The sequence below is a fragment of the Triticum urartu genome, chromosome 7A, assembly GCF_056163025.1.
Source record: "Triticum urartu cultivar PI428250 chromosome 7A, HENAU_Tu73, whole genome shotgun sequence".
In the NCBI taxonomy this organism is placed as follows: Eukaryota; Viridiplantae; Streptophyta; class Magnoliopsida; order Poales; family Poaceae; genus Triticum; species Triticum urartu.
In genome coordinates, this window is record NC_141879.1 from 737462806 (window position 1) to 737479582 (window position 16777).

Consider the following 16777-nt stretch of genomic DNA (forward strand, 5'->3'; position numbering starts at 1 on the left):
TCGTCTCCCAGCTTTTAGTGTCGCTTGAGCCATGCCGTAGGGGACCCGCAGTCTGGGAGAAGCTCCTGACCATGCAGGATAATTTATGCTCCTAACTTAGCAAGATAGCTGGCTCCTTCTCGACCACAACCCTAGCACCCCCCACCGATGATAGCTGGAGAAAAGTCCTGTCGGCATTTCCACAAGCGGCAACCCACAGGAGCTCAAGCGACACTAAAAACTGTGAGGGGAACCAACACCGGAGGGGGGGGGGGGGGGGATAATAGTGTTTTGGGATCGGATCTGTAAACCCTATTTCACAACCAAAGCAATGTATTCCTACCTTGAAAGGAACATCTCAGGATGTAGGGATGAAAACGGAGCGAAAACGGACGGAACTGAGTGCTATCATTTTTGTTTTCATATTTTTTTTTTGCAAAAGCGGATACAAATACAGAAACCCCAGAAATGAAAACGGAAACAGATACTACCAGAAACAGACACGGAGCGAATACAGAGCGGACACGGAAACAGAAGTGGAAGTTTCCCGAAACTTAAAAACCCCTTGAATCATAGAGAAATGCACACAAACACAAACAAACTTAATGAATTGGTAACATGGCTACAAAATAATATGATTATGTTAGCAACTTAGCATAGTATTGCAGCAGTATTGCACAATTGCGTATAGGGTCTAGTTGAGTACGTGTGTGGTAGTAGAAGTTGGTGGTTGGGCTACAAAGCAGCCATAAGCCTATAGTAAAAACAGAAATTCCATATTCACGGAAACGGAAAGTTCCGTTGCCACGCTTGTTCCACCGGAAAACACCGTTCCATTTCTGTTTCCGTTTCCGTATAAAAAATTCCATTTCCACTTCCGTTTTGCAAATTTCCGTTTTCGTTTTCATATTTCCTCTCCGTATTCATTTTTCTTCCGGAAAAGCGGAAAGTTTCCACTCCAATTTCATCCCAATCAGGATGTAATTATCGGTGGATATGGAAAACTCGTATCCCTCTGAAAATACAAATTTTCATGTGGCAGTTGTCGCAGGATGCGGTGCTGACCAGGGATGTGATGAAGCATCGTGGGTGGAAAGTTGAACCCAAGTGCTCGTTTTGTCAGGAAAAGGAAACTTCTCAGCATCTATTTTTCACATGTCCCGTTGCTAGGGTTACCTGGAGAGTTGTGGCGTGCATGTTTGGCACTGAGTTATGCCATGACAATTTGTGGCAGGCATATGTGTGATGTTATGTGTTTTTCCCCGGTGGAGATATCTTTTATACAACCGGCATTGCGGCTATCTACTGGGCTATATGGACTTGTTGTAATAGAGTTACTTTCGAGTATATTCCACTCAAATCTCCATTTGAATGCATCTTCTCTGCATGTGCTCTTTTATGTTACTAGGCAGGTATGATGAAACAGGAGGATGCGGCGGCCCTGAGAACTAGATGAGCTCTACTGAAGGACAATGCATCTCGTTTGATGAGGATCTGCGCTACAGCATACCAGGATGAGGGAGCCTGCTGAAGAGGGAGGACCTGATGCGTGAAGGCTTCGATCTTTTGGATAGATACCTCCTGGGTGAATTGGGGCATGTTGCTCTGTTCTGAGCAGTGTTTCTATGTGGTCTGGCTCTAGACAGACATTTTTGCTCTTTTGGGCCTTGGATGTGTAGTGTCGTCGGGTTTTCGCCCTGTAGTGAGTAATCTCGATGGCGAGTGCTCATCGTGGGTTTCCTGGCGATGCTTGAACTCGCTTTCCTCTTTCCCGTTTCATTTTCTCGACCCGTTGTGTCGCAGTAATGGAAAGGGGTAATGCCTGGTTCCAAAAAAATAAGCACGTTCCGTCTTCGACCCACGACATTCCTTTTTGAGATGACCATTCTTGCCAGAATTGTGACACCTCAGTTTTCTCTTGCCAGAACTATGCTTGAACTCTGTTACATGCTCTATTTGCCACCATCACACTACTACCAGCCCCTGTTTTCATCCAACTCCCAGTCGAACTCTCACTGAATTTATTCTTGTTTCCAGCATAGTTTTCACACTATGATTGAGATAACATTAGGTGCTCACCTTCTTTGGGGTTGTAGAAACATTGACGCACTCGCTCGTCGTATGCCTTGTACCGGCCGACGAGTACTCAATCATCAGTGTACTCAGTGGCATGCACGGCTCGATCAGAGTGACAATCTGCATATAGTGCACCGGTGCCGCCAAAAGGAAGTTCCGTACCACACACAACTCAGTAAGTATGTCGCCGAGTGCGCGGATCCCGGCCGGCCAGCAGCGCCGAGAGATGGTTTGAGAAGTCATCGACGGACTCCGTATCTCCCACCTCCAACTAGATCTCTGAACCTGAACCTGCATCGTTCTGGAACAGACATGTCACGCCTGCAGTTCAGGTCTCAAGGTGCAGCAACTTCAGGTTTTCAGCCAAGCTAAGCCTTCCAGGTTTCACATATTCTTTTCTCATTTTCTGCGTCTTCTGCAGTCAATCTGAAAATGATTGTTCGCCATCACTAGCCAGACGAGCCTTTCAGGTTTCCAGCCATGAAACCATTAATGATCTTGTCAAACAATCCTCTAGCTTCACACAAGTATGCAGCAACCAGCAAATTCATATCAAAATAAGTGATCCAGCAAGATTCAATGTGCAAAGATTGTGTCATACAACCATATCAGTACACTCAGTACACACTACTACTGATAATCATAGCCAGTATCAGGAACATACCATGGATGCCACAGAAAACAACGACAGTAAGCCAACTGTTGGTTCTTGGAGCCGAGTGAGCAAGCATACAAAATGTGAATTCTTCTGTTTCCCAAACGAATCCTTGCAAAAATGTTCAAAACATGTCCAAATGAAATCAGATTACATGGTGACTAGTCACTGACAAGTTGATACTTCGGTTCACAGCAATGGAAGATTCTGTTGGGCAACACGGCATCACAACAATGAGTAAGGAGCGGAGCAAAGGACACCATGAGGCCCGTGTTGATGCTAGTGTGGTGTCTGGCTGCGGGGTCGCTATGGCCGAGGGGAGAGGATGGCAATTTGAATATGTCTGTAGGTACTAGGTCAAGAGAGAATTGAGACTTTATGCTATGTTGGGTTGGGTCTTGGCTAGTGGCAGCGATATTTACTAGGATATTTTCCTAATTTTGGGTTTTTTGGTTATTCGAGTACCGGGACTCTAAACCCGAATTTTCTTGAATATACTTCAGATTTCTAGAGTTGTTACCCGAAAATGTGTACAGGTTTTTGGGGTTCGTGCTATACAGGTTTGGATTCGGGTTTTTCGGGTCCAGGCTTCACATATCGGGTTTTATGCCTACATAAATATATAGCATAACTTAACTGAACTGACAGAAATAGCAACATACTAGCTGATAGCCATATAAACTGAAACTGCATGTTCCAGTACCACTACATTGCATACCAAAAATTAAATTGCACTTAGTTCCACAGATCCAAGCATAGCATAAATTAAACTGTATAAGTTCCACATATTCATCCAACACTTCTAGGCACATCCACATAGTAGTTCCACATATTTCACAACCATATATAAATACATACTAACTTGAAACTGGCATACCTAATGACAGCTAACCATCTCCAAAATAACTACACAGCCACCATCTTCAGAACCTCTATCGTTAGGCTTTGTTTAGGCGAGGAAACCAGCGCACATGAGTGCCATTCAGGCGCTCAGGCTGGCACACGGCTATCTCTCCCTACAAGACAGACCTTATGTGCCTCTTCTTCTTCACGACCACCTCTTCCGGCGAGGGACAGGCATGGCGAACACCACCTCCTCCGCATGCTCCTTCTTAACAAGCACGTCAACGTCCATGAGCCCATCAATGTCAATGGGCTTCTCCTCGCCTTCAACGGCTGGTGCATGCATGAACACCTGGATCGGCTCCTCCTCATCGTCAAGAACAGTGAGGAGCGTAGACACTATCACTACTAGGGAAAACCTTATACACAGAATATTACCAGCAGCGCTCTTCAAAATACGACGCTACTGCTATTTAGCAACAACGCGTGCCGGAAAAAAGCGCTGCTGAAAGAAAAATAGCAGTAGCGCGTCATCTCTAAACCGCACTACTGCTCTAATTGCCATGACCTCGCCGTCCAGCTAGTTATAGCAGTAGCGCCTTACACCATACCGCGCTACCGCTATTCTCCTTACCTGTAGCGCTTTTTCATACCCGCGCTACTACTAACCCTACCTTATCACCACGCGGCCGACACTCTCTCTCACTCTCCCTCTTAGTCACTCTCGCCCGCGCCGATAACCATTGTCATTCGTTGCCGCCGCCGCCGTCGTCCATCCGCCACCGAGGTACTCCATCCTTCCGTCCCTCCTCCTCCCACCGCGCCCTCCACCCTCCTCCTCCCGCCGCGCCCTCCTCCCTCCGCCTGCGGCCGCCCCCTCCTCCCTCCTCCGCCGGCAGCCCTCCTCCCACCGCCCCTCCCTCCTCCTCCTTCGGCTGGCCCCTCCCCCTCCTCATTCGGCCGCCCCTCCCCCTCCTCTCTCCTCCCTCCCTCCCTTGTCTCTGTTTTTGCAAATCGTAGGTAACTAGTTTATTTAGCAAGTGATTAATATAACTAGCTTATTTATATGAAGTGCTTAATGGACCTAGTTTATTTTGATAAGTGCTTAATAGAACTAGTTTATTTAGTAAGTAGTTAATAAAACTAGTTTATTTAGTAAGTAGTTAATAAAACTAGTTTAATTAGTGTTAGGATTATATATAAGATATTTTCGAATATTTTTTCATATTTTGAACCATTGAAATGCAATAACCATCGATAAGTGGCTTATGTTTTGCCGGAGTGTTGATTAATTTCCGTTCCGGCAAATTTCAGGCGCTTGATGTGTCCTTTTTTAGCAAAGATCATGCCAGATTTTTTGGGTTTTGTTGTCGAGTTATAATCTCTGAATTTTGAACACATGAGATGTCTGATGACGATGGGATCCCGGAGTGCGGGTACTGCTATGATGACCAGGGTGTGTGCGACAAGTTTCCTCACCTGCAAAATGATAGGTTTTTCACCGTGAAGCTGGAAGAGACCTTCGATGTCTGTACGGTATGCAACGACAAGCATTTCATCATAATTAATATCATCACTTGTGCTTCTTTTGTTCAACCTGTAATTTATGGGTTTTTTTTCAATTCGATTAGTACATCCCGTGCCATGCTAGACCATATGTATTGGAGAAGCTTGGTTTTGGTTTAGATGACTTTGAGAATGTGGAGACGAGGATGGCTCACTTAAGAACTAAACATGGTTACGAGTTTCTGGTTAAGTTCTACAATGCGGTCGATCGCTCCCATTTCGGTTGCTCTAATTGGGAAGCTCTCTGCAAGGCATATGAATTTGAGGAGGGAATGCGAATAAGATTTGATATTCGTCCCGAAGATTATGATGATGATGATAATATCGACATCTGGGTGGATGTGGATATGCCTCCAGTTTTGCCTAGATGTGAGTGTGTCAAACTAATTTGTTAAGTTCAGTAATTTATGTTGTTAATTTAAAAATATTTGGTGTTCGTCCATACTAAACTTATTTATTTATAATTTTCAGCTTATTTCTTATCTTCAAGAAATACTCGGAAGGTAGTAGACAACACATACTACAGCTATGACTCGAAGCTTAATTGTGAGGAGAAAGGTTATCTTGTCTCATTCATAGAAGATGTTGAGGCCTTCAAAACCAGTCACTCTATCAGCCAAAATTATACTAGATACGTGCCACTAGTCCATACATTGCTTGATGGTAACTTCATTGCTAAAAACTTGGTAAGATTTTGTTAATGATGGTAACTTCATTGCATACATTATTCTTAAGTAAACCATTGCTAACTATATATGTTACTATTTCATTTTTGAACAGAGGCTCCCGAAGCAGGTTGTGCCTGACATGCTATTTACCGAAGGTGATATGCATATGGTTAGCTTACGACCAACTCCTTCGGAGGCTTACCATACTGCATACTTGATTTCTTCAAACGATGGAAAGCTCAAAATCAAAGAATGGAGCAAAGTGATGAATGCGCACACGCAAATAATTGGAGACAAAATGAATGTGCGCAAGCCACAAGTTGGAGATAGGTTTATGTCCATTCTTCATTATGGTGAAGGACCGGTTTATCTGTTTTATGGTATTTTATCTAGGAGAGAGGAGTAGGTCCTAAGTATTAAGAACAATTTGTTAGTGTTGATTATATATGACTACAATGTCTTAGACTTGATGGTGATGCTGAGTAGGAGTAGTGACTATGAGTACTATGATGATGATGAGGACGAGTTGTTATTATAACTAGTGACGAAGTTGTTATATGATGTCCCATCATGGACGAAAATGATGATTATGAGGAGTTATATGACAATGATATATTATGATGATGATGAGAAGTTATTATGTCATTAGGTGAAAGAACCGCCGATTAGTTTCAAATGGATAGATTCAAAGTGACCATTGGTTACTTTGGATCCATGCACTTGAAACTAATCCAAGGTTCTTTCACCGAGTGATTTAATAACTCATTACGATGTAAAAACAATCTCTAAATTGCTACTGTATGAAAAATTGTATACAGTTATATGAATACGACCTAAAATTCAAAAGAAATGGAATAGGGAATAATAGTAGTAGCGGTTGTTTTCGAAAGCGCTACTAATAATTAGCAGTAGCGATTGACTTGGAAGGCGCTACTACTAAGTAGATATAGCAGTAGCGAGTGCCAGTAGGTGCTACTGCTAAGCATTAGCTGTAGTGCCTTACCCGCGCTACTGATAGGCCAAAAACCAGCGCTACTGCTAGGCTTTTCCCTAATAGTGTATATTTGGCCTCTTGCGGATCTACACAACAGGCTTCGGTTTGACTGTCACGGGCATAGTGAGCGCCACTTCCACATGCATGGCCAAATTGTCTAGATTATCGGGCGGCTGCACGTGGGAGCAATACATGTACCACCCACGCATGCTGATCCAGATATGTGGACTTGGACTCATGCATGGCCCAATCCTTGGTAGCCATTAAAGGAACTCCGCGGCTGCTAGGGAAGGCATGAGTGTGTGTATGGCAGTGCCAATGCTGGCAGACGGTGGGCATTATGTGCCTATGGTGTAGATGGTTCCGCATCAGTGCATGGACATGGTGGCACCGACCGCCCCACATGACCACCCGGTGACGCACCTCGCGATGCAATGGGCGGTTGCATCGACACACGTGCAACACGTGCATGAGCCATCGTACATGACAATGGCGCCCGCGCTGCCCCTACAAGTCCATACCAACATGCCACATCATCCCCCACAAGAAGGACTTCTGATGGCACTGCGGCCATTCGTTGCCGATCCTCAACTTCCACAGACTAGATCTGTTGGGGATATAACTATTTATGTAAGCCGCCCAGGAGGGACCGGGTTACGCAAAGAGAAGCCCATCTGAAGCCCAAGACCAAGACGTGAAGATGGTGGTTCAGTAAAGGGTCTAAAGGCCCACAGGCGATTTATGGTCCATGGTGATAAACCGCCATGAGGGCGTGACTTGTATTATAAGGTAGAAGTAACTAGTCGTCGAGCCGGACACTGTTTATGAGCCGGCCGGGACTCTGTAAGCCGTAGGGCGTCGACCCGTGTATATAAGGGGACGACCCGCGGGCGATTTAGGGTAAGAAACAACAAATCGAGAACCGCGCATAGCGTATCTCGCTCCCCGGTCATCGAAACCTCAAGCAATTCCAACCCAACTAGACGTAGGCCTTCCTTCACCGTAAGGGGCTGAACTAGTATAAACCTCGCGTGTCCTTTGACCCGATTAACCCCTTCAAGCTCCTAGCTGCGATGGCTCCACGACTAAGTCCTTGCAAGAGGACATCTACCGTGACAATTCCACGACAGTTGGCGCCCACCATGGGGCCAGCGCATGGTGGATTTGAGTTCTTGAAGGGCAGCTTCGAAGGGCTCAAGGGATACGCAGTTGGCCGGATGACCAAGAGTCGTCGCGGCAAGATCTACATCGACGACGAAGGCTGGGGCCCTGACGCCGGCTCAATTGAGTACGGATACCGGGTCCCCTTTGGCGGAATTCACGTCTTCATCGGCCGGATTGGTGAGCCAGGCCCTGAGCCGGACAGCTGCACCGACCTCGTCGAGACGGCTCAGCGTGCGAAACCTGCCGAGCTCAACCCGTCGTGAAGCGTGCCTTTGTGGGTTGCATCCACGGAGGTGAGCTTCCTGAAGGATCTGAAGGTGATGGTGAGCCGGCCGTCCTCTCTGATGGTGATTTGTCCGCCGGCTCAACAGATTCGTTGTATCAAGTTCAAGATGGTGTGCTTGGGGGTTGTTCCGATGGAAGCACTATTCCGGACCCTTCAGAGTCGCCAAACTGGGCAGGAGTCTTCATGGCTGGTACTCAACCCGGCCAAAATTCTACGGCCTCAGCGGCGATAACGTCCGGGTTAGGAGCAGCCGGGGCAGGAGGCCCTGTGCGCTCACCGGCTCAAGTGCTGATGGATCTCATGGATAAGCTTACGACTTTGTTAACTGTTACAGTCATCCCTGTGAACCAATCTGAGCATGAGGCAGAGGTGGCACAGGTTCGCGACGAGATCGCCCGGGCCAAGGAAACCTTAGCAGCTGAAGATGCTAGATTAGCAACAGAGCGGGAAGCTTTGGACGTGCGGGCGCAGCAACTTCAGGCATGGGCCTTGCAGCTCACGTTGAGCTTAAACGCATCTAATGAGGTAATGAGGAGGAGACATCAGAAAACTCAGTTCCGTTTACCTCAGATTTATGATCCTCGGAATCTCTTCGTTACACCCGGGGCCGGCCCAAGTAACCCGCCAGGTGCAAATCAGTTTATGACATCCGGAGCGGGAGGCCCAGTCCAGCCTCCGGTGACGGCGCCTCGTCACGGCAATATGGCACCGCCCCATTGCGTGCCAATACCACCGGGTCACTTCTCCAACCCCATGGAGAACTTAATCGCAGCATCCGCATGTTTGGCGGCTCTCCCAGTAGATGGTGATGATCTGACAGCGGTGGAAACCCGGAAGATCAGGGAACTTGACCAAACAGCCCTGGCTCAGCAAGAGACCTACTCCTACAGCCGGGACAGGATTCACTCAACTCCTCCGCCCTGGTTAGCTCCGCCTCGTCAAAACCGAAGCCCGAGTTACAGTAGACACATGGAGTCAGAGGCCTTGTCAAGTAGCGCTCAGCGCCGGAACCAGCCCGGCGGGTATAACCCGGTCCAGGATCAGATACGTCAGGAGGACGAGCGGGCAGCTCAGCTAGCGGCTCAGCTAGCAGCCCAACAGGACTCACCGGCTTACCCGACGACTTCTGTTGAGGCGGGTGTTGCTACTAGAACCGGAGGATTTCCTTGTCTAATACCGGCTCTACGTAATGTACGTCTGCCCAAGGATTTCAAGGGACCTCGAAAGGTGCCGAATTATACGGCCGATTTACAGCCTGGGGCGTGGATTGAAAGTTACGAGATGGCCATGGAGCTGCTGGAGGTTAGCGATGAAGCGATGGCTAAATATTTTACCATGATATTGGACGGAACGACCCGTTCTTGGTTAAAGGGTTTGCCACCCAATTCCATTGGTTCATGGGCGGAGCTAAAGGCCCGTTTCATCCAGAACTTCAAGGACACTTGCAAGCAGTCTATGTCGATTGTGGACCTGACAAATTGTAAGCAGGAGGAAGGTGAATCTACGACTCATTGGGTACGCCGGGTCAAAGATATAATACATTCGTCTGACAAGATGGATGCCGGCTCAGCAGTTCTCATGCTGGAGAAGAATTGCCGTTTTGAGCCTCTGAGACAGAAATTGGGGAGCCTTAAGCGTGATTGCAACGATATGGGGACGCTAATGGAGGCTTTAGTCAAGTATGCCGATTCTGATAGTACCAAGGATCCTGCGTCTGATGAGGAAAAGACAGGGAAGGGAAAGAAGAACGGCAATGGAAAGGGTCAGCAGCATAACCCGGCGAGTCAAGAGGTAATAAGCGTAAGGCGGACGGTAACCCGGAATTTGGGGCCAATGCGCAGGGTAACAATCAGAAGCGCAAAGGAAACCCACCCTGGTTTGGCGGGTCAGACCCGTCTCTTGAGCAATTACTCAATGAGCCCTGACCGAAACACGACACCCGGGAATGACCAGCGACTCACTTATGGAAGGATTGCGCAATCATGAAGGCCTTCAAGAATTCTAGTACGTTTGATGGCAATCAAGGCCCAGGCGGCGGTTCAGGAGCTGGCGGCTTTCATGGCCCGGGCGGCGGTTCAGGATCCGGCTTTCAGGGAAGCCAGGGTGGTTATAATCAACAACAGTCTGGTCAAGGAGGTCAGCAGCAGCAGCAGTCGGGTTATCAGAGTCATCCAAAACAGCTAAACAGTGGGCAGTATCACATGTTCACCACAAGTTTGTGTAAACGTGATCAGAAGGTTCATAAGAGGGATGTCAATTCTGTTGAGCCGGCAGTCCCTCGTTACTTGAGGTGGTCGGAACAGCCTATTGTCTGGAGCAGGGAGGAACACCCTCCCCGGGTTGATAATCCGGGTCAACTGGCCTTGGTAGTGGCACCACAGGTTGGTGGTTATAAATTTACTAAGGTGCTCATGGATGGAGGTAGCAGCATCAACATCCTTTATTACGAGACCTTTCGGCGCATGGGCTTAACTGACAAGAATTTAAAGACTTCCAACACCGTGTTTCATGGAGTGGTGCCTGGTAAATCGGCGTATCCTGTGGGTAAGATTGAGCTAGAGGTGGTCTTTGGAGACGGGCATGATTCTAGGGCAGAAAAGTTAACTTTTGAGGTGGTAAAAATCAAGAGTCCATATCACGTTTTGTTCGGGCGGCCGGCTTATGCGAAGTTCATGGCGCGGCCGTGTTATGTTTATTTACAGCTCAAGATGCCGTGTTACAAGGGTACCATCACTATGCATGGAAGCCTAAAGGTGGCCCTGGAATGCGAAGAAGGCGATGCGGCTTATGCCGAGTCTGTCTGTGCAGCAGAGGAGCTCAAATTTTATCAAGATAACGTTGACCTGGCGGATATGACTTCTCTCAAGGAGCCAACTACGGAGCATGACCCGGCCATGAAGTTTAAATCGGCGGCAGAGACTAAGCTTGTTGATTTTACTCCAGGCGATTCATCTAAGCAATTCAGCATTAGTGCCAACTTGAATCCTAAATAGGAAAGCGCGCTCATCGAGTTCATCCATGAGAACCGGGACATCTTTGCATGGAAACCTTCTGACATGCCGGGTGTACCGAGAGGACTCGCTGAGCACACTCTTAATATTGATCCTAAGTATAAGCCGGTCAGGCAGTTTCTGCGGCGATTCAATGAAGAGCGACGAAAAGCTATAGGAGAAGAGGTCGCCCGGCTCTTGGCGGCTTGATTCATTGTCGAAGTTTTTCACCCGGAGTGGTTGGCTAACCCGGTGCTCGTACTCAAGAAAAACGGCACCTGGCGGATGTGTCTAGATTACACGGACTTAAATAAGGCTTGTCCGGCTGATCCTTTTGCTCTCCCCCGTATTGATCAAATCATTGATGCTACGGTAGGTTGTGCGTGTTTGAGCTTTTTGGATGCTTATTCTGGTTATCATCATATCAAGATGGCAGTTAAGGACCAGGAGAAGACGGCTTTCATCACCCCGTTTGGAGCCTTCTGCTATGTGTCTATGCCTTTTGCGCTCAAGAGTGCCCAGGCAACTTATCAACGGTGTGTACAGAATTGTCTCCACAATCAGATTGGGCGCAATGTTCATGCTTATGTGGATGACATAGTGGTGAAGTCGAGAGAGGCGGAAACCTTGATATCTGATCTCAAAGAAACCTTTGACAATCTCCGGGTTTACAAAATGATGCTTAACCCGGAGAAGTGTGTATTTGGTGTGCCTGCAGGCAAGCTATTGGGATTCTTGGTCTCAAACAGGGGGATCGAGGCTAATCCGGAGAAGATTAAGGCAAACACTTCTTTGGCTAAACCGGCATGTATCAATGATGTTCAGTGATTGGCGGGTCGTGTTGCCGCTTTAAGCCGGTTCATAAGCCGTTTAGGGGAGAAGGCCCTACCGCTGTACCAATTGATGAAGAAGGCAGACAACTTTGTCTGGAGTGATGCTGCTAATGCTGCTTTTGAAGATTTGAAGAGGCAGTTATCTGAGCCGCCGGTTCTTGCGGCTCCCATTGACAAAGAGCCTTTGCTGTTATATGTGGCTGCTAATTCACGAGCCGTCAGTGTGGCAATTGTGGTAGAGCGCAAGGAGGCTGGTAAGGAACATCCGGTTCAACGACCGGTTTATTATGTCAGTGAGGTATTCATCGAGACAAAACAAAGATATCCTCATTGGTAGAAACTTGTTTACGTGGTGTTCATGGCAAGTCGGAAGCTAAAGTAATACTTCCAGGGTCACCCTATCACTGTGGTAAGTTCTGCCCCCTTGGGAGACATTATTCAGAACAGAGAGGCTACAGGACGAGTCGCCAAATGGGCCATCGAGCTCGGGCCTCATGGTCTGAAGTACGTACCGCGCACTACCGTTAAGTCTCAAGCTTTGGTGGATTTCATCAACGACTAGACAGAGCTACAGGCACCTGAAGAGAAGCCCGATAACACTTATTGGGTTATTCACTTTGATGGGTCCAGACAGTTGGAAGGCTCGGGGGCTCTCACCTCCAATGCCTTGTTTAGATTATAAAAACAACTTACAACTGCTGCGGAAAATGTTTGTGCTTATCCTGTATGAGAATAGATCTCATTTCCCTTGTTTTGGAAGCCTTCTGCGAGTATATGAACTTCTCTGTACTATTTTAGATCTAGAAATATTTTCTTTGTTTTGGCGGGTCGTTTGATCCAAAATAATACGACAACTTGTGAAACCTGTTTGCTCCACACTTAGCCAAAAAACTGCGTCTGTTGACTCTGTTTCAGCCATAGTAGTCCGCGTAGCCGGTTTAAGATAATACTGGCTGTCAGCACCGCTTGCCTCTGGCGAATTAAGAAAACCTTAATCATCTTTAATACCTGCAGCTGTTAAACATTATCACATAGTTACCTGCATGTCATTAGGCCCCTTCTTAAGCCGCCATCTTAAATAACCCAATAATGTTTATTCTCCGGGTTATAATGAACCGGAAAAATTTCATTTATCTTGTTGTAGGCTTCAATTTACCCAATGGCACCCAAAGCTGTTAAACCTCCGGTTACCTGCAACTGGGTCTCATCCATTGTTACAGAGAACAAACTGTCCGAGTTTGTAAAGTCTGGCCATCTGCCCAAGAAGGATGTCATGTCTTATCGTGCTCCTGAACCGTCTGAAGAGAAACCTCAACCCAAGGAAGGGGAGGTGATAATTTTTACCAATCACATGAGCCGGGGATTTGCTCCTCCCGGTTCAAAATTCTTTAGAGACGTTCTGCATTTCTTTGACTTAAGACCTCAAGACATCGGGCCCAATTCCGTGTCAAATATCTGCAACTTCCAAGTTTTTTGTGAGGTCTACCTTGGAGAAGAACCCAGCCTACTTTTGTTCAGGGAGTTGTTCTATTTGAACCGGCAGAATGAGCGCGCCAACGGACCCAGTCTAGAACTTGGTGGCATCTCGATTCAGCGACGGAGAGACTGCCTTTTCCCTTATGCTGAACTGCCGAATCATCCAAAGGATTGGAACCAAACGTGGTTCTACTGCCAGGACACTTCTCCGGCTAGTGAAAACCCACTGCCCGGCTTCCGCGCCTTGCGCCTTGAATCCAACCACCCGCTGCCGGACAAGTTAACTGCTATTGAGCGTCTGTCACTCACCCCCACTATTAAGAAAATCAAAGCTCTTTTGGGGAATGGTTTAGATGGCATCGACCTGGTCCGAGTAGTCTGGGTTGCTTGGCGAGTGATTCCGTTAAGCCGCCGCCCCGGCTTAATGTGTACTTACTCAGGCGAAAAGGATGACCCACTACGTCATAGTCCTGACGACTTACAAGATGATGCGGTGGAAGCTACAACCCAGTCTTTGCTGAAAGAGGGCACGGTGACTAGTAATGCCTTTGGCTTACTTCCTTTCTGCAAGAAGAACCCGACCCCTCCAGTGAGTTATTATACTCCACAATTATCTTTATTATGTTATACCTTACCTTTACTCATACCCCTTTATCCTTATTCATAGGCAAGTAGCAACTTCTGGAAGGTCAAGTATGACCATGAGGCTGCCAAACAAGCCAGAGTAGCGAAAAGAGCCGAAAGAAGAACCGCTAAGACTGGAACTTCAAGAAAGAGGAAACCCAGCGCCTCAGATATGATGAAACTGGATGATACTAAGGATGATGAAGAAGAGGTAACTCCTAATTCCTTTGACTTTTTTTTATCATCATGTTATTGACATTAATTCCTTTCAGGGGGATACAGGCAACAGCCAAGCTATTGAAGAGGTAACTATAATCTCCTCCGACTCAGAGCCTTTACCGAGGTTGAAAATCCGAAGAGTGACCCAGAAAGTAAGATTTTCACATCCTTTAGCTTACCAAGGCCCTCAATTTCTTTTGAAGCGACAGATTTATCAGAGCCGGAGGCAGACCCGGACCAGCCAAGACGCGGAACTCTCCTCCGGCTTACCTGATGTGACCAGGAAACGCCAGGCTGAGGTTATCTCCGATTTACGCATTTTTTCCTTTGGCGAGTTTCATTCGTGAGCCTCTCAATTCTTCTGACTCCAACTATCAGGATATTTCACCTTCCTCCGGTGAGTCTATGCAGTCCAACATGCCAGCCTTCAAAACTGCTCCCGGGTAATATGAACTTGTTGTACCTTATGCCTTATTTTACTCATATTTTTTGTATTTAACCTGTCTACCTTTTCCACAGTGTGAAAGTAAAACCCAGCAAAAGGGCAAAAAAGAATAATCCGCCCCAAGAGCCGGTTGTGACTAAACCAGAGCTGGGCACAGCTGCTCCTGACGCCTCTGCTCACGAGCCGCCGCCTCAACCATCTCATGATGTTCCTATATCTTCCTCTGACCCGCCTACTGAGCAAACCCTCAACGATTCTGGTAACCCGGAGGCTCCTAGCCCCGCCAAGGCAAATGATCCGGAAGTTGAGATTCTCAAGACTCAGTTGTTGAGCCGGCACAGCCAACTGTACTTGCCAAGTGTTCTAAAGAGGAATTGGTAGAACGCCGAAAGGCCAAGCTGGACGTCACTGACTATACTCATTTGAGTATTGGAGAGATCGTCTCCGGCTATATCAATCAAGTACATAGCAGCCGTGACCTGGAAATTGACATGGTGAAGCAGATACAGCAAAAATCTGAGGTATGACTTATGCTATCTTTCTTTAACCATACTTACTGTACCAGCCCCCGAGTCTATTGCTTATAAGTAAATATGCTGTAGACTTTAAAAAATTGCCTAGCACTGCTTATCCGGCTTAGGAAAAAGACTTTTAACCCGGTTGTAGCACTTGCAATACACATTAGCCCCCAAGTGCCAAACATCTTTGCTTACAAAGTGCTTGGGACATAATTTCCATGAGCCGGAGTAGTAATTGAAAGTTCTTCAGTATACATTAGCCCCCAAGTGTCAAGTACCTTTGCTTGCAAAGTGCTTGGGACTTAATATTATTTACGGTAATCTTGACTACTATCCGGTGCAATGCAGGCCATCCTAAGTCAATTTGAATCGGAGATTGTTGACCTGAAGAACCGCGTGGCAGCCCAGGAGATTGAAACTCAAAAGGCTAACTCCAAATTTGAATTCAGCGTCTCTGAACAAGAAAAGCTGAAGAAAAATTTTGAATCGGAGAAGAAAATTTGGGCTGATGAAAAGGCCGCACTGGTGACCCGGACCGAGACAGCAGAGGCATCGCTTGCAGAAGCAACGGCCGAACTATCCGACTTAAAGCGCCAGATATCTCGAATGGTCTCATCAATCTTTGGTGAGTGACTTACTCAAAGCTTAAATGACCATTTCAGTTGTTTCCTCTGACTCACCTTATGCTTAATAACGCAGGCTCCAGGAGCACAAATCTCAAGCAGAACATGGTGATCAAGCTGAAGGCGATTGTGGTCGTCACGCCGGCTCAAAATCTCTTGTGGCCAAAGCTTTCCGCCATGGGTTTTATTGGCTGACGGCTCATGCTGATGCGGAAGACCTGGTCAGTAAATGTGACGGATGTCAGAAATTCTCACGACGAGCCCATGTGCCGGCTCAAGAATTGAGGATGATTCCAATTACCTGGCCATTTGCAGTCTGGGGGCTTGATATGGTCGGGCCTTTCAAAAGGTCTAAGGATAAAAAGACTCACCTCTTGGTGGCGGTTGACAAGTTCACCAAGTGGGTGGAGGCGGAGCCAGTCAGTAAGTGTGATGCAGCCACGGCGGTCCAGTTTATAAAAAAGGTGATTTTTCGCTTTGGTTTTCCACACAGCATCATAACTGATAATGGCACTAACCTTTCCAAAGGAGCTATGGAAGAGTTCTGTCAACGAGAGCATATCCGGCTTGACGTTTCAGCTGTGGCTCACCCTTAATCTAATGGTCAAGCAGAACGAGCTAATCAAGAAATCTTGAGGGGTATCAAGCCCCGGCTCTTGGTCCCCTTGCAGCGAACGCCGGGTTGTTGGGTGGAGGAGTTACCTTCTATACTCTGGAGCATCAATACTACACCTAACAGATCTACGAGTTACACACCTTTCTTTACGGTGTATGGAGCAGAGGCGGTCCTGCCAAGTGACATCCGTCATGACTCACCC

The 16777-nt window shown here is 47.1% G+C and overlaps 1 protein-coding gene across 1 annotated transcript; it reads left to right on the plus strand.

Moving 5' to 3' along the window:
- The first annotated feature begins 13327 nt into the window (after positions 1-13327).
- LOC147962497 (uncharacterized) lies at positions 13328-15969 on the plus strand. Its single transcript, XM_087534206.1, has 8 exons — positions 13328-14119; positions 14198-14365; positions 14427-14459; positions 14583-14672; positions 14752-14816; positions 14893-15106; positions 15160-15339; positions 15685-15969. The coding sequence occupies exons 1-8, from the start codon at positions 13328-13330 to the stop codon at positions 15967-15969; spliced, it is 1827 nt and encodes a 608-aa protein (XP_087390332.1).
- The last annotated feature ends 808 nt before the right edge of the window (positions 15970-16777 follow it).